Consider the following 23,626-nt stretch of genomic DNA (forward strand, 5'->3'; position numbering starts at 1 on the left):
GCACCTCGATGTCGACAGAAACATCACCTCGCAATAAATAATATCCTATATTACGGAGGTTAAATTCATGATGGACCACCCACCTAACCATCCAACTATGCTGAGATATTCTCACTCACTGAAAGTGACTGTTGGTAACTGACATGTGGACCCGCCAGGTGGCAGGCCCCACGTATCAGCCCCCAAAGTCGGGGCGCGCAGTACACTCGTCACAGAATGTGCGCCCCATCCAACTGAACCTTTTTATGCAACGGGGAAACCAATGCGGCCGAGCAAGGAGACAGTGGCGCCACCCGCCGCTTTCCCAGCCCTCTCCTCCCCTCCGCCCCGCTCCAAAAACCACCGCGCCGCGCCGCGCTTCGCCGTCGTCAGCGGCCATGGACGTCGCCCCCGGCGAGGAGCCCCCAGCGGCGCCCTCTGGTGAGCATCCTCCTCCCGCTCCTCCCCTCCCTGGACGTGACGTGATCCCACCGTGGCGGGTTCTCTGCTACGCCTACGCCGGTGGTATCGGGTCTGGCCTCGCGCGCGGCCGGTGGGGCTTTCGCGTCGGCATAAATATGGCCGGTGCTGCATTTGCGTTCGCGTTGTTGGGAAGAGGGGTTGGGCTGGGTGGATTGGGATTCATGGCGGTCCGGGATTTTGTCAGGGTTGGACGGGGCTGAGAAGATTGCGTACCACCATTTTTCACGGGGTCACTTTTGCTCCAAGTCCGGACAACAAAAAAGGGGTCAGTTACGAAAGGGATTTAATATCTTATTTATATAATTCCAAAAATATCCAAAAAAACGAAAGGGATTTAATATCTTTCTTTTGTATAAATAAAAGGGATTTAATATTTGGGTTGACTAGTTTGCGCTTCACATGTTTGGAGCGCAAATGCTCATTTCATCCCTCAAGTCTACTAGAAATGTTCCCCGTGCTGGATGGCAACTCTTTGTCCCAGTCTCCTGCTTGAATCGAGCAAAGTTCCTGGCAGTGTTTTTTTAGTCGGAGGAAATACCACTGTAATAGTTTACTGACACACAACTCTAGGAAACTCAGTTTCCATTTCCTGTACGTGTCATGCGCCCTAAATCGATGCTTCCCTGTTGTGCCAAACCATAGAGAATGGTGTATGCTTATAATTTGTATTTTTTTTTCTCATTCGAAGAGGCTTATGATTTCTATGGAGTGCTGAAATGATGTTAGCATCCCAATTTACCACTTGGGAACTCATTTTGACTCTTGGTACAAAAGCTCTTGCTTGGGCATGGTGTGCGCTTACAGTTAGCGTTCTCTGCAAGTACCATTTTAAGCCTGTTTTGGAGCCTGAAGTTGCTGTTTTTTTGGACTTCTTTTGTTTAGCTTGAGAGCCAAGGTGAGGGGAGAGGTTGATTGCCACTAAATCCATCCATTTGACATTGAAGTTTAGGTTATTTGGGACCTCACCTTGTTGTGTTTTTCTTTTCTTTAGTCGCTCTTTTGGCTGGGCATTCTGAGCATGATTAGAAGCAAAAAACTGTTTTTGAGTTTGTACTAATGCATACTGTAGATGTTTTTGCTAGTGTATGGCTACTAGCTTTATGCATCCTCTGTTCCTGAAATCACGGCGTAGATTTTCTTCTGCTTCCTTTTTCAGTGAAAGAAGGTGCAAGCTTAGTTTTGCACCACAATTTCTGAACCCTCCTGTCATGACACTACGATTATAGGCACGCGTTCCCGCATCCTAGTCTCCACTTATCCCCTGTCTCCTGCACTCTTCTACTTCCTACTTCCTTTTTAGATCCATGCTCATCGTGTTGCTCGACACCCTGCTCGGCTTGCTCGTTGGTGTGGGCACCTGACACCCTTTGTGGCCACTCTGCATCTGCCACTGGCAAAGCCTAGCTGGGTACACCCTCGGCGGCTGTCAACGCCAAGGATATTGACCTCGGCCAGTGTGCTCGTGCGAGCCCAAGGTCAAGTCCGGCGTGAAGTTCTCGCGCCGGCACTGCCACGGTCTCGATCCGGCGTGACCATTCAGCAAAGACAAAGGAGTAAGTGCCAAGCTCCATGGTTTAGGTCCATAAAGAATCATCATAAACAGAGTTGGAAGAGAATTAAGGAGTGGAACACTCTTAGTCAAAACTCCATGGTTTAGGTCCATGGAAGATTGGAGAAGAGAGTGGTGACCATGGTGTTTGGGAAGGTTGTTTTTATAGGTTAACTACAAAATTGGACTCGTATAATCAAATTGGCGCTCATACTCCAAATATTTCAGTGAAGCATCTAATCCCTCCCTTCAAATTCCTTCCCTCCATTTTCATGGAAATTTCAATACTCAAATTTGCGGTGAAGCAATGGTTTTAATCAGTGCCATAATGCAACGTGTAGCCAGTGCCTGGGCCATGCATGAGAACCAGCAGCGCGACGAGGGGTTGCATGGTGCGGGAGGGAGTTTGCGTGGGGCAGGCGTGGGATGCTCGCACGCAATCCTTTGCACGGCTAGCTGGCAGTATCAACGCTGGTGGAGACAAAGGAGCTCAAGCTTGTGTAGGAGGGAGGCAAGTGCGGTGAGATTAGCAGGGGCAAACGAGTCCAGATCAACAAAAATTTCCATGGCCTGCTCCTGTTTTGGTCTTAGTGCCAGAAGATGTGCGCCATGCTTTCAGGAATGGAGGGAGTAAGTTCCATTACTGTTGAATCGGATTGTATCGACTGAAATTCAGAGATCCGTGCCAAAAGTAAGGAACCTATGAGAAAGAAGTCACCCAAAGGTTTACCGGTCAGCACCATGGATATTGGGCTAGCCAGCCTGGGTTTGATCATCAACTCTATCTTAATTTGATTGATACCTAGCTCCTCCAACGCATCACTCTTTTTTTCAGTGTAAACGTATGAGTGATGAATAATAGTGCCTATTTGTTCATCGCTTACTATGCTTGTGTTAAATAAGTGGCGAGTTGGCTACTGCATAATGGTCACTGTATTTTATGATTATTGTAGTTATCCACATGAAAGTGTCTGTGCTTTTAATTATAATTTCCTTGTACGCACATCCTACAATTTCTTGTCCACCTTGGATGCGACTTATACAGAATAGCAGATGAGTATTGCTGATACCAATTTATTTCCTCTCTCTTGTATGATAAGTAATAAATCGTCTATCTTTGTACTTTATAGGCATGTATTACCACAGAAAAAGGAAGCCTTCTGACCCCATCAGTGGCATTTCACTTCCTAGTGCAAAGATGGTTGGCAATTGGGGATTTGGCAGTGTTACCAAGGACTGGGAAAGTATGCATGCTCGAAAGCTCGAATTTATGAATTTCCTTTCTACTCTGCGTAAGCCCACTCAGAGTTATGTGGCGAGTGCTGAAGCTAATATGATTAATAGCTCTGTCGAGCACACAGAAGAGAAGAACAGTGAAGTGCTAATAATTCTTGATTCAGATAATGAAGATGAAAGCATGGCAGCATACAAACAACTGACACCTGCGAAGAACAAACAGCTCCCATCTGAGAAAAACAAGCAGCTGATACCATCAGAACAGGCTGGTACTCTCCCAGCACGTGTGGCAAGCCAAGGAATTGCCGACGTAAATGAGACCATGCGTGATGGAGACCAAAACAGTCATATTGTTCCATATGGTCAAAGTGCAACTTTAATGAATCAGTATCATTTACCCCGCTATCAACCATCAGTTCAGTTTGAGAGAGTTGTATTGCAAGAAAGACCTGAGGAGGAACGTGTCCATTATCTGGCTGTATGTACTTCACTTGCAATTTATTTTACCGAACTTTTACTTCTACACACTGTATTGTTGTTTTTGCTATACATGCTTGTACCGACAAGCTAATCTATGGTATCAACGTTGCACTGCACATTGGCATCTCTGAAGGGCACTGTGAATATGCTATTTTGTCTTCAGTGTTTTCTTAATGCTCATCCATCTAATTGTTTAATGCATCTTAGTTTCACAAATAGCTGAACAATGGAGTACAAAAGTTTGATATTTACTGAATCTATTCCAATTCAAAGCTGAAAGTTTTCATCTTCTGGCCATAACTCTTCCTGCTCAATGTAGGTTGCAAGCCATGCGGAGAAAATGGCAGAAACACTTCTTTTCCCTGCTCTTCCTAAGGAGAGAAAACAACGGAAATATGACCCAAGTTCCCAGACAGACGGAGATGCTGAAGCTGGGCCAAGAAAAAGGAAAAGAAAAGGAAAAAATGAAGCGGGTGCACCAGTATTTGATTTGCCCTCAGAAACTTACAATCCTGTAGAGGAAGATGAGCCTATGGAGGAAGTGGATAAACCAGAAAATGAAAGCGATGGTCTCGATGGTTTCTGGAATGAGTATTCACTGGCTCTGGAAAGCTCTAAGGTACAAATTGTAATCACAGACATGATTTTTGTTGCTGTACCATTTTGAAATCTATCATATTGTAAATTAATAGTTCTGCTTATAAATGCATGCTCTGTCATTATTTTATCTGAAAATCGAACTGCTTTGCACAAGGGTTAAATCAACATAGCCCCCCCCCCCCCCCCAAACACAGACGCACACACACACACACACCACCCACCCGTCCACCCAACAGGACTCATGTGGTGCTCCCTACGTGGCATCCATGGTTCAACTGTCCAATACCGGGGAGGCTGAACTCGCGTTTTGCCTTGTGAAGCCGAAACGCGCGGCGCTCCTAGGGTTCCCCCTGCTCCGCCGCCGCTGCCGGCCCCCTCCCCCCACCCTCCTGCGCCTCCGGCCGCGCGCGCCGCGCCGCGCCCCGCCTCCCTCCTCCCTCCCGGCCCGCCCCCCGCGTCGCCTCCCCGAGCGAGGCGACCGGGGGGCCATCTCCCCGCCCTCCAGCGCCTCCCCCTCCCGTTCCCCTCCTCTCGCCGCCGCCGGCCTGCGCCACCGGGCCCTGCCCGCGTGGTGTTGGCGGCGGCGGCGGCCGTCCCTTCCCCGCGCGCGGTGCCACGGCTCGGGTGGTGGCGTCCCGCGGCGGTGCTCCTCGGTCAACGGTGATTCCGGCAGCGGCGGCTGCTCCTGGCGGCGCAGCTCCGGGTGGCCTAGAGGCGGCGGCGCAGCCCCTTGGCGGCGCGCTGGCGCGGTGGATGGTGGCGGCGCCCTCCCGGCCCAGATCTGGGCCCTTTTGGGCCCCATCTGGGTCTGGGCGGGCCTGACTCGGTCTCGCCTGCGGCGGCTCCGGCGGGGGCGGTGGTGGTGCGGCTCGTGCGGGGGGTGGTGGAGATGGCGGCACGTCTACTGCAGCTCGGCGACGGGTGCTTCACGAGCCCCTTTTGGGCTCGGCCGGGCCTCGAGGGCCTGGTACGCTCCCCTTGCCGCGTCCGGTCGGTGACCGCCGATGGTGGTGGAGGTTGTCTCCTCCGGCGTGGCTGCCCTCGCTGCCGTTCCTCGTTCCCGGCTGCTCCCTCTCGTCCTCGTCGGTCTCGCTTCGATGACCACGGTGAGGCGGCGGTGATGATGGCAAGTCCGTGGTGGCGCACGTTCGTGGGTGGCTTGTCTGGTGGTGCGTGTCGGACCGTTCGGGGTTGTGGGTGTTTGGCGGATGGGAGAAATCCGGGCCGGCTTGCCGGCACCGACGCGGTGACGCCCGTGGGCGCCATCGTTCCTTCCTAAAGGGCGTCGGGTCTTCCCCTTCCCCACGCCCCTCCGCGTACCGGGGGAAACCCTAGGACCTGTCCGGGCAGCAGCGTCGTCGTCGTCGTGTTCCTTCCTGAAGGTGCTGCTTGGTATGCGGAGGTTCGAGGTGCCTGGAGCGAGGTGGTACATCTCCGGTGGGCGCAACGGTTTTGGGTTATCATCGTTTTCGTCGATCCGACGCTGTGGACATTATTTTCTCTCTTCTTTCTCTTTTGTTTCTTTTGGGCATGCTTGTGCTGTTTGCCCCAGCATTGGACTCTTTGTTGTATCGGGCGGTTGCTATATCAATATAGTGGGGCGAAAGCCTTTTTCGTAAAACTGTCCAATACCGGTGAACAGAACAGCTTGGTCTGTGTGTGTGGGGGGGGGGGGGGGGGGGGTGTTGGATATAAATGGTCTGAGAATAGGTGAGGGGGGCAGATTACCTGGTTAAATGAGCTCAGCTGAATAGCTGGCAAGCAGTGTAAGAGAAATATGCATTACCTCATTTTTTAGTTCACTTGTCAATCTTCATTTGTGTTGTTTGCCATAATGATTTAGTTATATTTATTGGCCAGCTTGACACACCTGAAGAGGCAGACAGTGAGAAAGAAGTGGGTGAAAAGGAGGTGGACAATGGCTGCAGTCATGACATACGGATTCATGAAGACCTGGGCCATGTATGCCGCGTCTGTGGTATGATTGTGAGAAGGGCTGACATGATCTTTGATTATCAATGGAAAAAGGTATGTTATTTATTTATAAGATAAGTGATGCTTCTCTAACTCCGAGCTTGTCAATGTAAATCGTTCTCTACATGCACGTGGTTTAGATTTTTGGGAAGTTCTTACCAAGTATCCTTTTTAGCAACTAGCAAAGTGACCTGCGAGCACACACATGCGTCATTTTTTTGTGCTGAATCTGCTTTGAGATACATTTTTTATTTCATTTTACATTGTTTTGAACAAAGACATTGTTTTGTAAAAGCCAACCACCTAAGCGGGCACAATATGCCAACTGTATCTGAGAATCAGTCCATACCATCTTAACCGACAAATGTACACATTTGATCATGCCACACAGCCAGATGATGCACCTCATGGGCTATTATTTTGATCACTCTTATATTTCCCCCATGAAGAAACTTTTCTAGTATAGCACACACAGTTGTTATTTTCTGATCTTCAGTATCAACTGCTCTGCATTATAATTTATAAATTTTCACAAATGTCATGAATGCTGCATGTATTGTCTTTGTTTGGCATTTCGGCCATGTCTGTCAGAACGAATTATAAAATCCAATGGATATAATAAGTTGATCTGTTTGACAAATGGTTTGATGTTTTGCATTTTTGTTTGAATTTCTAGTCTACATTTCTATTTTCTACCCTAGTGTGCCTTCGGTATATACTAAATAGATGATTTAACTGTGGAACATTGCACAAGAGATGGATTTAGCAACAAACATGAAACTTAGATATCCATCATTATTTCTAATGTTTTACATGGCAATCGTGAAATTCAAATGTATGATTGGAGCAATCAATTGACATTATGTTTACCTCTTGTCAGCCATCAAGGTCAAGATCATATTTCAGTGAAACACGCTCAAAGGATTCTGATGACATTGTCATTGGTGATGTTAGAGTCACTGAAGAACTCATGGCTTTAGACGTTGCCATTCATCCAAGACATGCAAAGCAAATGAGAGCACATCAGTTGGCAGGTTTCCACTTTCTGGTGAAGAATCTAGTCTCTGACAAACCAGGAGGTTGCATTCTAGCTCATGCCCCTGGTTCGGGGAAAACATTTATGCTGATTAGTTTCATTCAGAGCTTCTTGGCAAAGTACCCCTCTTCAAGGCCCCTTGTTATACTTCCTAAAGGCATATTAGGTACATGGAAGAGGGAGTTTCAACGGTGGCAAGTGGAAGACATACCACTGTATGACTTTTATTCTGTCAAGGCTGAGAAGAGAGCAGAGCAGTTGGAAATCCTCAAATCTTGGCAAGCCAAAATGAGCATCCTATTTCTTGGATACAAGCAGTTTTCTCAGATCGTTTGCAGTGATGGTGGTGGCAACGTCGCAGCTGCATGCCGGGACATGTTGCTTAAGGTCCCTGGCCTACTGATAATGGATGAGGGCCATACACCTAGGAATCGGGAGACTGATGTGCTAGAATCATTGAGCAGAGTCCTAACTCCACGTAAGGTGGTCCTATCTGGTACACTTTTCCAGAATCATGTCAGTGAAGTGTTCAACATCTTGAACCTTGTGCGCCCAAAGTTTCTCAAGTCGGACTCATCTCGTCCTATTGTTAAACGTATAATGAGTCAAGTAGCAATATCAGGTGGCAGAATTTCAAAAGGGGCTGCTGATAATGCATTCACTGAGTCAATAGAAGAGACCCTGCTGCATGATGATAACTTCACGAGAAAAGCACATGTCATTAGAAGTCTCAGAGAACTAACAAAAGATGTGCTTCATTACTACAAGGGTGACATCTTAGATGAACTACCTGGCCTAATAGACTTCAGCGTCTTCTTGAAACTCAGTCCCAAGCAGAAAGAAATCGTTCATAAGTTGGAATCCTATGAGAAGTTCAAAAGAAGCGCCGTAGGAACTGCAGTGTACATGCATCCTTGTCTGTCAGGAATGTCAGAAGTTGACGCTGCAGATAGGGCTATCAACCTGACAGATGCAAGCATTGATAGTTTGGTCGAGTCTATCAACGTGACAGATGGTGTGAAGGCCAGGTTTTTCACTAACATCCTGGCGCTTGCGAATTCTGCAGGAGAGAAGGTGCTTGCTTTTGGTCAGTACATACTACCCATGAAATTTTTGGAGAGGCTATTGGTGAAGACAAGGGGCTGGAATGTAGGGAAGGAGATCTTTGTGATCAATGGTGACACTAGTCAAGAAGAGAGAGAACTGGCCATGGACCAGTTTAACAACTCTGCTGATGCAAAAGTTCTGTTTGGCTCTATCAGGGCGTGCGGGGAGGGCATCTCCCTCGTGGGCGCATCAAGAATTGTCATCCTAGATGTTCACTTGAACCCCTCTGTTACTCGTCAAGCAATCGGGCGGGCTTTCAGGCCTGGGCAGCAGAAGAAAGTTTTCGTGTACAGGCTCGTGGCCGCCGACTCTCAAGAGGAAAGCTTCCATCAGACTGCATTCAAGAAAGAAGTCATACCGAAGCTGTGGTTTGAATGGAGTGAGCAGCACTGCACGTCGGACGACTTCCGGCTGAACAAAGTCGATATCGATGACTGTGAAGATGAGCTGCTGGACAACAAAGCGATGCGGCAGGATATCAAGGTCTTGTATAAAAGGTGAAAGCAGGCTGGCCGCTGTGCGCCATGTACATATGCATTGCCGATCTTTCGAGGTCGGCATTGCTCCGAATGAAGTAAGCGTCCCTCTAGAAATCATTTTTCGCATGATGATACCTGTTTCTCCTTGTTTTTCACGTGATTTTACGACCGGTTGTTTTTCTGCTGCAGGGTGTTACAGCCGCTCCGTCGTGGTGGAACGCCAAGCCAAGGGTTTGCTGCCAGCAAGGGTTTTCTGTTGCCGGTGCCATTGCCCCCACCTATGTGTATCCATCCGGTGGCCTGTTTCGTAGTATGCGCCGACGACTTTGGACAGAAATTAGCTAGGGAACTGATCCTCGTCGCGTTTCTTGTTCAAGACTTCCAGGACTAGCAGCTACGTTTGCTTGTTTTTACCTTTTCGCGAAACAATAATATCCAAATAATATGTTACTGTACTTGATGTCGCCCTTGGGCTGCACTCTGTTATCTAGGGTTTGCACCTCTGTACTGATAAGTGTTTGCCGCGGACAGAAAACACAGGTACTCTTTTTGCTTGTTTGGGTGCATGACTGAATGGTGGGCTATCAGGGGTGCCCCTCAGGGCCTCTCATGCTGTCCATTGCTGTTGTTTGGAGTGAGGGGTATGGGTGGGTTTGCTGTGCGTTTGGTTATATTGTGCTTGTGTGTTGGCCTGGTTCGTGGCGTGTTTACCTGCTCTTGTGAGCGGGGCGCTTTGTCACTGATGTTTCTGAACCTGATGTTATGTCATATCTCTCTGGTGAGATGGATGGCCAAGTGAATGCTATCCAGAAGTTTATTTCCCTTTGATTTCATCCAACCAGTCTTGTGCTGGCCCAAGATGTTGTAATATCGTTATATGGCTGCCCATGATCTGTTTTTTTGTTGCGGGTATGGCATTCTTTTCTGTACTCAGCACAAAAGCAATCTGAGTTAAGTAGACGGTGCTATGTTCAGTCACCAAGCTATAATGGAGTTACATGATTCACAGGAGCATTTCTTTATTAGGGATGGCAATGGGTAGGGTATGGGCGGGTAAAAGCTCCTTCTGCCCAAACCCATACCCATGGAAAATTTACATACCCACCCACTTCAATACCCGTGGGCATAAATTGGCACCCATGCCCATACCCATCGGGTATCCTATACCCAATGGGTATCTAGTGGGTACAATATATAACATTTAATTTTTTTTAAAGGTGAAGAAATGAGTTAAATTCAAGTGACGATGGGCGAGCAGTATAGCACTGATGTGGCCTCCTCTGATTGGTGGCCTCTTGGAGGCATCAAGGGAGTATAATCAGCTGTTGGTGGAATCCCAATATAGTGAAAGACGGTGGTGGGAATGGGGGATCTCTAGGTCGAGAGTTGGACAGCAGTTCTGTCGTGAAATAGTCACGGCAGATGCCCTTGTGAAAGGACTTAGTCGTGGAGCCATCGCAACTAGGAAGCTTAAAGGGGTTAAAGCGGGACAAAGGACACGAAGGTTATACTGGTTCGACCCCTTACGGTGAAGGTAAAAGCCTACTCCAGTTGAGGTGGAATTACTAGGGTTTCGATGACCAGGGAGCGAATCCGCTATGCCTGGCTACCGATTTTATGTTACCTGTCCTAAGCCGCCGGCGGGTCATCCCCTTATATACACGGGCTGACGCCCCGCGGCCTACAGAGTCCCGGCCGGCTTATAAACAGTATCCGGCTCGGTAACTAGTTAATCTTGCCTTACAACACAAGTCACGCCATTACGGCGGTTTATCACTACGGGCCTTAAATCACCTACGGGCTTTAGGCCCTTTATTGAACCGCCATCTTCAAGCTTTGATATTGGGCTTCATATGATGAATTACCATAACGTAACCCGGCCCCTCCTGGGCGGGTTACGCCAGTAGTTATATCCCCAACATTAGGCCCCAGATTGATTTGAACTGGTTCATGTCGATCTTCAATACCTCAAGAAGAAAACTTCTGGCTTCTGTCTATGCAAAAGTTATGACCCGCCGTGACGTCATCTTCTGGATTTCTGATAACCCGCCATGACGTCATCTTCCATTAAATTCATTTTTTTATTCTGTCATATCCCAACGGATCTTTATCTTAATAACCATCCCGAAAATCGAGGCGTCGGAGCCGCTGGGTAATCAAGTTTTCAGCCTCCTCGTTTTTCGTGCCCACTTATCAGTCCTCCCTTATAAATAAGCACGACCAAGTCTTTTCTCATTCTCCCCCTTCCTATCGTCTTCCTCCTCTCTCGACCTTGCTGCCGCTCGAGCTCCGCCGCCACCGCCGCAACAGAGCACCTCATCTTCGTCGATCTTGGCCGCTGCATCAACCTGAATCGACCAGAGAACAGCGGCGATTCTCCGCAGTGAATCTGCAGCCGTAAGTCTCCTCCTTCTCGAACGTCAGATATGCATTAGGGTTTCCAAGTTCTTCCCTGTTCTTCGTGGTTCATCACGGTTTCTTCGTAGTTCTTCCACTGCGGCCTTATTTGATCCAAAAGTAATATGGAAACTTATGCGGTAGTTATTTCGCGTCCATTTTTAATACTGGCAGATCCCTTTCCTTCGTGCAGAGGCCTCACTAGAACTCACGAACTCATCTGTACCTGTTTTTAGGTCTAGAATATCTTCCTTTCTGAACAACCATTTGATCCAAAATAACAGCTGCAACTTGTGAAACTTGTTTGCGCGACACTTAGGCAAAAACTGTATCCGTTATCCATGACGGCTCTAACCGCCGGCTTAACGAGGCAATGCTCAATGAACGATCCTGATCACTCATAGTGGATTTAAATAATCTAATTGCTACTGTTTCCCATGGCGGCTTAAACAATCTGACACAATTAGCCATATATCATTAGGCCCCTTCATAAGCCGCCATCTTGAATATGAATTGAAGTATTTTCTCCGGCTTAAATTTGAATCGGAAATTTTTATTTTGTCATAGGCTTCCATCCTTCATAATGCCGCCCAAGGCTCCCAAAGCACCCATCACATGTAACTTGGTTAAATCCACCGTCACTGATAGCATCTTAGCTGATTTTGTAAAGACTGGTTATCTGCCGAAGAAAGAGGTCATGTCCTATCATGCTCCTGATCCGTCAGAAGAAAAACCTCAACCCAAGGATGGGGAAGTTGTCATCTTTACTGATCACATGAACCGGGGCTTTGCTCCACCCGGCTCAAAAAAATTCAGAGACGTCCTGCACTTTTTTGACCTGCGACCTCAAGACATCGGACCCAATTCTGTGTCAAATATCTGCAATTTCCAAGTGTTCTGTGAGGTGTACCTTGGAGAAGAACCCAGCTTATTACTCTTTAGAGAGTTATTTTATCTGAACCGCCAAAACGAATGTGCCAATGGGCCCAGCTTGGAACTCGGCGGAATCTCAATCCAACGACGGAGAGATTGTCTCTTCCCTTATGCTGAGCCGCCATCTCACCCTAAAGATTGGGACCAGACATGGTTTTACTGTCAAGACACTTCTCCGGCTGATGAGAACCCTCTGCCCGGCTTTCGCGCCCTGCGACTGGAGTCAAATCACCCCTTGCCAGATAAATTATCTCCAGCTGAACGTCAACCACTTGCTCCCACCATCAACAAGATCAAAGCTCTTCTGGGGAACGGCCTAAATAGCATTGATCTGGTCCGGGTTTGGATTGCCTGGCGGGTTATCCCCTTAAGCCGCCGCCCCGGCTTGATGTGCGATTACACTGGCCTGAACAATGATCCTCTACGGCACAGTCCCGACGACTTACCCGAAGACGTTGTTGATGACATGACCAAGTCTCTTCTGAACGAAAGCCTGGCCGATTGCGGGAAAATGGGCTTAAGCCCTTTCTGCAAAGCTAACCCAGCTCCGGCGGTAAGCCATTGACTTGAGCATTTTACTTCCCACCTTGATAATGTTGTCTTTACTCAAAAACCTTTGTTGTAATTTGCAGGCTGATGACAAATTTTGGAAGGTCAAGTATGACCATGAGGCTGCAAAGAGAGACAGAAAAGCTAAGAAAGCCACCAGGAAAGCCGCTCCCCGTAAGAAGGAAAGCAAGCCTAGCGCCTCGGATATGTTTCATCTGGACGATACCTCCGAGTCAGAGGTAGCTCTTGACTCTTTAGGTTCCTTTTTTAACCATCTTATTGACACTGATTATCAGCAGGAGGATACAGGAGCGAGTACTGCAATGATTGAAGAGGTAACTATAATTTCCTCCGACTCCGAGCCTTTGCCGAGACAGAAAGTCCGAAGAGTAACCCGGAAAGTAAGATTTTCACATCCTTTAGCTTATCAAGATCCTCAATTTCTTTTGAAGCGACAGATTCACGAAAGTCGGAGGCAGACCCGGACCAGCAAAGATGCAGACCTCTCCTCCGGCTTACCTGATGCAACAAGAAAACGCCGGACTAAGGTTACTTCCGACTTACATTCTTTGTATCCTTTAGCGGGTTTCACTCGTCAATTACTCAATTTTTCTGACTCAAACTATCAGGGGACTCCACCTTCTTCCGGCGACTCAATGCAATCTAACATGCCGGCTTTCAAAACCGCCCCAGGGTAATGATAATCTGTTTATCTTGTGTTTATCTTACTCATGTTTTTGTACTAACCCTTTGATTCCCAGTGTTCAACTGAAGCCCAGCAAGAAGGCAAGGAGAAGTAAGCTGGCCGAAGAGCCGATCTTGGCTGAATCGGAGCTCAGAACGGCTGCTGCCGATACTTCCGTTCCTGAGCCGCCGCCTGAACCGGCTCATGACGCTCCAACTTCCACCACTGATCCATCTGTTGAACAAACTATGGAAGGCTCTGAAAACCCGGAGATCCCCAGCTCGGCCATGATGGATGACCGGGAGGTCGAAATCACCCGGACGGACTTTGTTGAACCGGGGAGACCTACCGCGCTGGCCAAATGTTGTGCCAAAGAAGAACTTCTGGAACGCCGCAAAGCCAAACTGAACGTTACTAATTATGCTCATCTGAGTATTGGAGACATCGTCACTGGCTATCTGAATCAAGTGCACAACAGCCGTGACTTGGAAATTGACATGGTGAAGCAGATTCACCAAAAATCTGAGGTATAATTCTCATTGCTTATTCCTTAGTTATCTTAACTCTACCAGCCCCCAAGTCTACTGCTTATGATCAAATATGTTGTAGACTTAACACCAGCTTAGTAACTACTGCAAGAAAACCGGCTTATCCGGTAGCGCCCAAGGTCCGGCTTAGATAGCAGATTTGATCCAGCCCTCACCGTGTTTTAACCAAGTATTTGAACAGCAATATGCATTAGCCCCCAAGTGCCAAGTACCTTTGCCTGCAAAATGCTTGGGACTTACTTTCATAAACCGCCACTGTAAATAGAGCTCTTCAGCATACATTAGCCCCCAAGTGCCAAGTGTCTTTGCTTGCAAAGTGCTTGGGACTTAATATTGCATTATGATCACCCTAACTGTGACCCGGAATTTATACAGGCCGCCATTAATCAATTTGAGTCGGAGATCTCTGAACTGAAGACTCGATTGAAAACTCAAGAGAATGAGACCCAAAAGGCAAATTCCAAGTTTGAATTCAGTGTATCTGCTCAAGAGAAACTGAAAAAGAAGTTTGAAGCAGAAAGAAAGGCCTGGGCTGATGAAAAGGCCGCTTTGCTCAACCGAGCTGAACAAGCGGAGGCTACTCTTGCAGAAACAACCGCCGAATTATCCAGCTTAAAACGCCATGTATCTCAGATGGTCTCAGCAATCTTTGGTAAGTTACTCTGCAAGTGTTAGCTATTTTAAATATTTTTCAACAAGTATCTCAATTGTCATTAGCTCACCTGACTTTGCAACGCAGGCCCCAGGAGTTCCAATCTCAACCAGAGCATGCTGACAAAGCTGAAGGCCGTTTATACCCTGGTGGAACAACTCTACACCGGGTCACAACGTGCTTTAGCTGTCGTGGCTCTGTCAAATGAAGTTCCCACTCATCTGGCGGACGTGCTAAGGCGGCTTGCCGTGCTACCTCAACGATTCCAAGAACTGAGACGAGCTTCTGCAAGAGCCGGAGCCATAGCTGCATTAAGCCGGGCCAAGGCGTGGCTACCGGAGCTAGACCCGGCCGACATCGCCCTTGGGTATCCCAGCTTGAAGGAGGACGGCACTCCATTTGATCAGAAGGACTTTGCCGCTTGCGTGAAGGACATACGCCCTGTGGCCACTCTGATTGGCAACGATACAGATCTCACCAAGTATCAACCGGGTTATGATGCCGAGAATCAGAGAATTCCAACCCCGCGTTATGAAGCAATCAGCCTGATCCCTCCAACTCGTAAGCATACCTTCGCCCCTGAAGTTGACCCGGCCGAGTTAATTGATGATGAAGCTGAATTTGAAGCCTTGAGTGGCATTGACTGGAAATCATCAACCTTCCAGGACAGGGAAACAGCCGGAGGATCGGAAAGGGATGAACCGGAAGCTTCAGCCCAACAACACCTTTGATCCCTCAGGCGGCTCATGGTTATGTCTTGATAAAAAACAATGCCTCACTTTTTGGACTCGGGGAGTCATGTAATAGAGTAGGAAAATACTTAATTTTGTCGTGCCATTGCACATTTGTGTGGCGCTCAACACTTCTTAAGCCGCCATCTTATATTCACCCGTATTATACTGATCCTCTGCTTTCCTTGCTTTAATTGTCCTGCATATAGAACAAATCACAAGTACCTTGGCGGCTTACCGCCTGGAGGGTCATATATTTTACATATAACCCGGAGTAAGTAACAATCATAAAAACCGGTTCGCAATCATATCTCTGAGACATAATCATAACAGCATACCTGTGATCCTTCGATTATGCTGCCGGTTTATGCAATCCGAACAATGAGGTTGAGAACCCAACCCCGGTTTACCAGCACATATGATATTTATTATGTGCTATCAACGTTATTGATCAAGGTTAAGCCGGTGGAATAAAAACCACCCGTGAACACTTTAGATATGATCAAAAAGAACGTCAAGTAAAATCCAAAAAATTGTTTGCAAGAAGAAGTTTCAAAAAACCTTAAGGCCTCTGGTTCGAATACGACCAGAAAACCGTCCCAAAGGGGTTAAGCTAAGATTCGAATACGATCATATAGCCCCCAGTGGCTTTGGCGTTGCCGATCAAGAGGGTACCGACAGCTATGTTCTCTTTGGTTCGAATACGACCTATGTTGAACAGGAAGCCCCCAAATGACCTTGAGAGTTGTTTAACGACGCTGATTCGAATACGATCCACGTCGGTTCTCAAAAGGGGGTTGAGCTATGGTTCAAATATGACCAAGAAAACTCCCCAATGAGCTCGGCAGTGTGCCGATCAAGAGGGTATCGACATCTATGTTCTCTTTAGTTCGAATACGACCTATGTTTGAACAGGAAGCCCCCTAGTGATCATGTGAGATCATAACGGAAATAACAATGACACCTGTTACCTTTGAGGGGAAAAAGGACAGAGGTCCTGCTTTATTATTTATCATAATATATACATTGTCACGGAAGTATGTAGATTATGAGAGCCGGTGGCTCAAGTGTAATAAGGCCGAAGCTGAGCTATATTCCACGGCCGGCGGGTCTCCTCCTCCGACTTACGTGAATCTTTGTGCTCTCGAACATCGATGAGGTAGTATGACCCATTGTGCAAGTTCTTGCTGACCACAAAGGGCCCTTCCCAAGGTGGGGATAACTTGTGTGCATCTGTTTGATCCTGGATGAGCCGGAGCACCAAGTCACCTTCCTGGAAGGTTCTGGACTTAACCCGGCGGCTGTGATAGCGGCGCAGGTCTTGTTGGTAAATCGTCGAGCGAGCTGCTGCTATATCACGCTGTTCATCCAACAAGTCAAGAGCATCCTGACGCGCTTGTTCATTGTCCGTCTCAACATAAGCCGCCACACGAGGCGAGTCATGACGGATGTCGCTAGGGAGCACTGCCTCGGCTCCGTAAACCATGAAGAAAGGCGTATAACCCGTAGACCTATTAGGAGTAGTATTGATGCTCCATATCACAGAGGGTAACTCCTCCACCCAACAACCCGGCGTCCGCTGCAAAGGGACCAAAAGCCAGGGCTTGATGCCTTTCAAGATTTCCTGATTGGCTCTCTCAGCTTGACCATTGGATTGGGGGTGAGCCACTGATGAAACATCAAGTCGAATATGTTCTTGTTGACAAAATTCTTCCATGGCGCCTTTAGACATATTGGTACCATTGTCAATTATAATGCTGTGTGGAAAACCAAAGCGAAATATCACTTTTTTCATGAACTGAACCGCCTTGGCCGCATCACACTTACTAACTGGCTCTGCCTCAACCCACTTTGTGAACTTGTCAACCGCCACCAAGAGGTGGGTCTTCTTATCCTTGGACCTTTTGAAAGGTCCAACCATATCAAGCCCCCAGACTGCAAATGGCCAAGTGATTGGAATCATCCTCAACTCTTGAGCCGGCACGTGAGCACGTCTTGAGAACTTCTGACAACCGTCACATTTATTGACTAAGTCCTCTGCATCAGCATGAGCCGTCAGCCAATAAAAACCGTGGCGAAAAGCTTTAGCCACAAGGGATTTTGAGCCGGCATGATGGCCATAATCCCCCTCGTGAATCTCTCGTAAAATTTCTTGCCCTTCCTCAGGGGAAACACAACGCTGAAAAGCCCCAGTGACACTGCGATGACGCAACTCGCCATTGGCAATTATCATTGACTTAGACCGCCGGGTTATTTGTCTGGCCAAAATTTCATCCTCAGGCAATTCTCCCCGGGTCATGTAAGCCAAGTATGGCACTGTCCAATCTGGGATAACATGAAGAGCCGCCACCAACTGTGCTTCAGGGTCTGGAACAGCCAAGTCTTCCTCTGTAGGTAACTTGACAGAAGGGTTATGCAGAATATCCAAGAAAGTATTAGGCGGCACCGGCTTTCGCTGAGAGCCCAGCCGGCTTAAGGCATCAGCCGCCTCGTTCTTTCTGCGGTCAATGTGCTCTACTTGGTAACCCTGAAAATGTCCGGCAATGGCATCAACTTCACGGCCATAAGCCGCCATGAGGGGGTCCTTGGAATCCCACTTGCCTGATACTTGTTGGGCCACCAAATCGGAGTCGCCAAAGCACCTCACCCGGCTTAAGCTCATCTCCTTAGCCATCCGAAGACCATGGAGCAAGGCCTCGTACTCAGCTGCATTGTTAGTACAGGGAAACATCAACCGTAGTACATAACAAAATTTGTCACCTCGAGGGGAAGTTAACACGACTCCAGCCCCCGAGCCCTCCAATTGCCTGGATCCGTCGAAGTGAATAGTCCAGTATGTGTTATCTGGTTTCTCTTCAGGCATCTGCAGCTCTGTCCAATCGTTGATGAAATCTACCAATGCTTGTGATTTGATAGCTGTGCGTGGCACATACTTTAGATCATGAGGCCCAAGTTCAATGGCCCACTTAGCGACTCTTCCTGTGGCTTCTCTGTTTTGGATGATATCTCCTAAAGGAGCAGAACTAACCACAGTGATAGGGTGGCCCTGGAGATATTGCTTAAGCTTCCGGCTTGCCATGAATACCCCATAAACAAGCTTCTGCCAATGTGGATACCGTTGCTTGGACTCAATAAGTACTTCGCTGACGTAGTAAACCGGCCGCTGAACCGGATGTTCCTTACCCGCCTCCTTGCGCTCCACCATGATGGCCACACTGACGGCTCGTGTGTTAGCAGCTACATACAATAATAAGGGCTCCTTATCAACAGGAGCTGCAAGAACTGGCGGTTCAGCTAACTGTCTTTTCAAATCCTCAAAAGCGGTGTTGGCAGCATCACTCCAGACAAAGTCATCTGTTTTCTTCATCATCTGATACAGCGGTATGGCCTTTTCACCCAACCGGCTTATAAATCGACTTAAAGCAGCGATCCGACCTGCCAGACGCTGGACGTCATTTATACACGCCGGCTTAGACAGAGAGGTGATTGCCTTGATCTTCTCCGGGTTAGCTTCAATGCCTCTATGAGAAACCAGAAAACCCAAGAGCTTGCCTGCAGGAACACCGAAGACGCACTTGGCCGGGTTAAGCATCATATTGTAGACCCGGAGATTACCAAAGGTCTCCCTCAGATCATCTATCAAGGTCTCCTTCTCTCTGGATTTTACCACAATATCATCCACATAGGCATGAACGTTGCGCCCAATCTGATTATGAAGACAATTCTGTACGCACCGCTGGTAAGTCGCCTGGGCGCTCTTGAGCCCAAACGGCATAGACACATAACAGAAGGCTCCAAAAGGGGTAATGAACGTCGTCTTCTCTTGGTCCTTAACTGCCATTTTGATCTGATGGTATCCAGAGTAAGCGTCCAAAAAACTTAAACGCTCACAACCCGCCGTAGCATAAATAATTTGATCAATACGGGGGAGAGCAAAAGGATCAGCCGGACAAGCCTTGTTTAAATCCGTATAATCCACACACATACGCCAGGTGCCGTTCTTCTTGAGCACAAGCACCGGGTTAGCTAGCCATTCTGGATGAAAGACTTCAACGATGAACCCGGCCGCCAAGAGCCGGGCCACTTCCTCACCAATGGCTTTCTGCCTCTCCTCATTAAACCGCCGGAGAAATTGCTTGATTGGCTTAAATTTTGGATCAATATTAAGAGTGTGCTCAGCGAGTTCTCTCGGTACACCCGGCATGTCAGAAGGTTTCCATGCAAAGATGTCCCGGTTCTCACGGATGAACTCGATGAGCGCGCTTTCCTATTTAGGATCCAGATTGGCATTGATGCTGAACTGCTTAGATGAGTCGCCTGGCACAAAGTCAATAAGCTTAGTCTCATCGGCCGACTTAAATTTCATTACCGGCTCATGCTCCGTGGTCGGCTTTTTCAAAGACGTCATATCTGTCGGGTCAACATTATCCTTGTAAAACTTTAATTCCTCTGTCGCACAAACATATTCAACATAAGCAGCGTCACCTTCCTCGCACTCCAAGGCTATCTTTCGGCTGCCATGAACCGTAATGGTCCCATTGTGACCCGGCATCTTGAGCTGCAAATATACGTAACACGGCCGTGCCATGAACTTGGCGTAAGCCGGCCGCCCAAATAAAGCATGGTACGGGCTTCTTATTTTGCCCACCTCAAAAGTCAGTTTTTCCGCCCTGTAGTTGTACTCATCTCCAAAGGCTACTTCCAGCTCGATCTTACCAACTGGATACGCTGACTTACCGGGCACCACACCATGGAAAACAGTATTGTACTGGTTGAGGTTTTTATCAGTTAATCCCATACGACGGAAGGTCTCATAATAGAGGATGTTGATGCTACTACCTCCGTCCATGAGTACCTTAGTGAATTTATACCCACCAACTTGAGGAGCCACCACCAAGGCCAGGTGACCTGGATTATCAACCCGGGGAGGGTGATCTTCCCTACTCCATACAATCGGCTGTTCAAACCATCGCAAGTAACGTGGAACTGCCGGCTCAACAGCATTCACAGCCCTCTTATGAAGCTTCTAGTCTCGCTTGCACAAACTGGTAGTAAACACATGATACTGTCCGCTGTTGAGCTGCTTTGGATGGGTCTGGTATCCCCCTGCTGCTGCTGCTGATTACCCTGGCCAGATTGCTGGTTAAAACCACCTTGATTACCTTGAGAATTCTGAAAATTGGAATTTGAACCGCCGCCCGGGCCATGAAAGCCGCCGCCCTGCCCATTGTTACCGTTGAACATGTTGGAATTCTTGAAAGCTTTCATGATCGCGCAGTCTTTCCATAGATGAGTGGCCGGCTTCTCCCTAGAGCCATGCCTTGGGCAGGGCTCATTTAACAACTGCTCAAGCGTCGGGCCTGACCCGCCAGACCGGGGAGGCTGTCTCCCCTTTCGTCGGAGATTGTTACCCTGCGTGTTGGTGTTGGCTACAAACTCCATACCATCGTCAGCCTTACGCTTATTACCTCCCTGATTCACCGGGTTATGCTGAGGGCCCTTGCCGTTGCCATTCTTCTTTCCCTTCCCTGTCTTTTCCTCATCAGACGCGGGATCCTTGGTACTATCAGAGTCGGCGTACTTGACCAGAGCCGCCATCAGCGTACCCATATCGTTGCAATCGCGCTTGAGCCGCCCAAACTTCATCTTCAGGGGCGCAAAACGACAATTTTGCTCCAACATTAAAACCGCAGAGCCGGCGTCCATCTTATCAGACGAATGTATTATTTCCTTGACCCGGCGTACCCAATGGGTCGTAGACTCGCCTTCTTGCTGCTTGCAGTTAGTCAAATCCACAATTGACATAGATTGCCTACATGTATCTTTGAAGTTTTGGATGAACCGGGCTTTCAGCTCTGCCCATGACCCGATGGAATTAGGTGGCAGTCCCTTTAACCAAGTGCGGGCAGTCCCATCCAACATCATGGTGAAGTATTTGGCCATTGCCGCTTCGCTGACCTCCAGCAACTCCATAGCCATCTCGTAGCTTTCAATCCATGCTCCGGGCTGTAAATCAGCCGTGTAATTAGGTACCTTCCTAGGTCCTTTGAAATCTTTGGGCAGACGTTCGTTACGGAGAGCCGGCACCAGACAAGGGACACCTCCGGTCCTCGTAGCTATGCCTGCCTCGATAGAAGCCGTCGGATAAACCGGGAGGGGTTGGTAAGCTGTCAGCTGAGCCGTCTGCTCCGCCTCTTGACGTGCTCTGTCTTGGTCTACCGCGTTAAAGGCTCTGTTATGCGCCGGGCCGTGGCCAGCTGGCAAGTCACGGCGCCGGACGTTGCTTGAGCCGGTCGCTGAAACCATGTGTCTGCTATAACTTGGGCTCCGATCTGGACGAGGGGTTGAATGAATCCTGTCCCGGCTATATGAATATGCCTCCTGTTGTGCCAGAGCCGTCTAAAGAAGTTCTCTGACCCTGCGAGTTTCGACCGCCGTTGGAGAGTCACCCTCGACTGGGAGAGCCGCCAGTCGCGCCACTGCAGCGATCATGTTTTCCAACGGATTAGAATAATGATCCGGTGGTATCGGCACGTATTGAGGTGGGGCAGTATTCACACGGGGAGGCCCCATCACTTGCGGCTGAACCGGCATCCCAGCCCCGGGTGCCGTGATTTCTGGCGGGTTACTGGGCCCTGCACCGGGCGTGTTGAAGAGGTTTCGAGGATCATAAACCGGAGGGAGCCGAGATTGAGCCTTCTGATGCCTCCTTCTCATGACCTCATTGGATGGATTCTGATCCATCGTGAGCCGGAAAGACTGCGCCTGAATCAGTTGAGTCTGGGCGTCCAGAGCCGCCCGTTCTGCAGCCATCCTGATTCCCTCTGCTGCCAGATCTTCCTTGGCTCGTGCTATATCTAGCTTTAACTGTGCCACCTCCGCATCATGCTGAGCTTGATCCGCTGGGACGACCGTGGCGGTTAGCAGGGCAGTCATTTTATCCGTGAGATCCATCAGCACCTAAGCCGGCGAGTGCACAGGGCCTCCTGCCCCAGCGGCGGAGTTTTGAACAGGTTGCGTGCCGGCCATGAAGATTCCAACCCGGCTCGACGGCTCAAAAGGGTCCGGAATACTGTCGCCATCGGAACAACCCCGAGCCTGCCGTCTCGAAGTTGATACAACGAGTCCGTCTCACCTGTGGATGATTCATCATCAGAGCAGATTGCCGTCTCATCGCTAGATCTAGATCCTTCAGAGAGTCCTCCGTGGATGCATCCCACGAAAGCACGCTTCAAGGCGGGCAGAGTCCGGGCGGGTCTCGCACGCTGAGCCGTCTCGGTGAGGTCGGTGCAGATGTCCGGCTCAGGGCCCGGCTCACCGGTCTTGCCAATGAAAACGTGGATTCCGTCGAAGGGGACCCGGTACCCGTACTCGATTGAGCCGGTGTCGGGGCCCCAGCCTGCGTCGTTGATGTAGAGCTTGCCGCGACGACTCTTGGTCATCCGGCCCACAGCGTATCCCTTGAGCCCTTCGAAACTGCCCTTCAAGAACTCAAATCCACCGTGCGCTGGCCCCACGGTGGGCGCCAACTGTCGTGGAATAGTCACGGCAGATGCCCTTATGAAAGGACTTAGTCGTGGAGCCATCGCAACTAGGAAGCTTAAAGGGGTTAAAGTGGGACAAAGGACACGAAGGTTATACTGGTTCGGCCCCTTACGGTGAAGGTAAAAGCCTACTCCAGTTGAGGTGGAATTACTAGGGTTTCGATGACCAGGGAGCGAATCCGCTATGCCTGGCTACCGATTTTATGTTACCTGTCCTAAGCCGCCGGCGGGTCATCCCCTTATATACACGGGCTGACGCCCCGCGGCCTACACAGTCCCGACCGGCTTATAAACAGTATCCGGCTCGGTAACTAGTTAATCTTGCCTTACAACACAAGTCACGCCATTACGGCGGTTTATCACTACGGGCCTTAAATCACCTACGGGCTTTAGGCCCTTTATTGAACCGCCATCTTCAAGCTTTGATATTGGGCTTCATATGATGAATTACCATAACGTAACCCGGCCCCTCCTGGACGGGTTACGCCAGTAGTTATATCCCCAACAAGTTCGATAGCGAAGGGTCAAGATTTCATCTTTTTCAAGGAGTCGCATAAGACTTAGGATGAGTGGCAAGCAGGTGATAATGGGCCTATGAGCTATGGCCGGTTGAAGGAATACGATATTTAGGATGGGCCACAAGATTTAGATGTTGACCTCACAT

The 23,626-nt window shown here is 48.8% G+C and overlaps 1 protein-coding gene across 1 annotated transcript; it reads left to right on the forward strand.

Annotated features, from left to right (window-relative positions):
* Positions 1-255: 255 nt before the first annotated feature.
* Positions 256-9,477, forward strand: LOC109736229 (protein CHROMATIN REMODELING 35). Its single transcript, XM_040398490.2, has 6 exons — positions 256-420; positions 3,142-3,725; positions 4,047-4,346; positions 6,188-6,355; positions 7,182-9,018; positions 9,113-9,477. The coding sequence occupies exons 1-5, from the start codon at positions 378-380 to the stop codon at positions 8,943-8,945; spliced, it is 2,859 nt and encodes a 952-aa protein (XP_040254424.1). The 5' UTR covers positions 256-377; the 3' UTR covers positions 8,946-9,018; positions 9,113-9,477.
* Positions 9,478-23,626: the final 14,149 nt, after the last annotated feature.

The sequence above is a fragment of the Aegilops tauschii genome, chromosome 2 (assembly GCF_002575655.3).
Source record: "Aegilops tauschii subsp. strangulata cultivar AL8/78 chromosome 2, Aet v6.0, whole genome shotgun sequence".
Lineage (NCBI taxonomy): Eukaryota > Viridiplantae > Streptophyta > Magnoliopsida > Poales > Poaceae > Aegilops > Aegilops tauschii.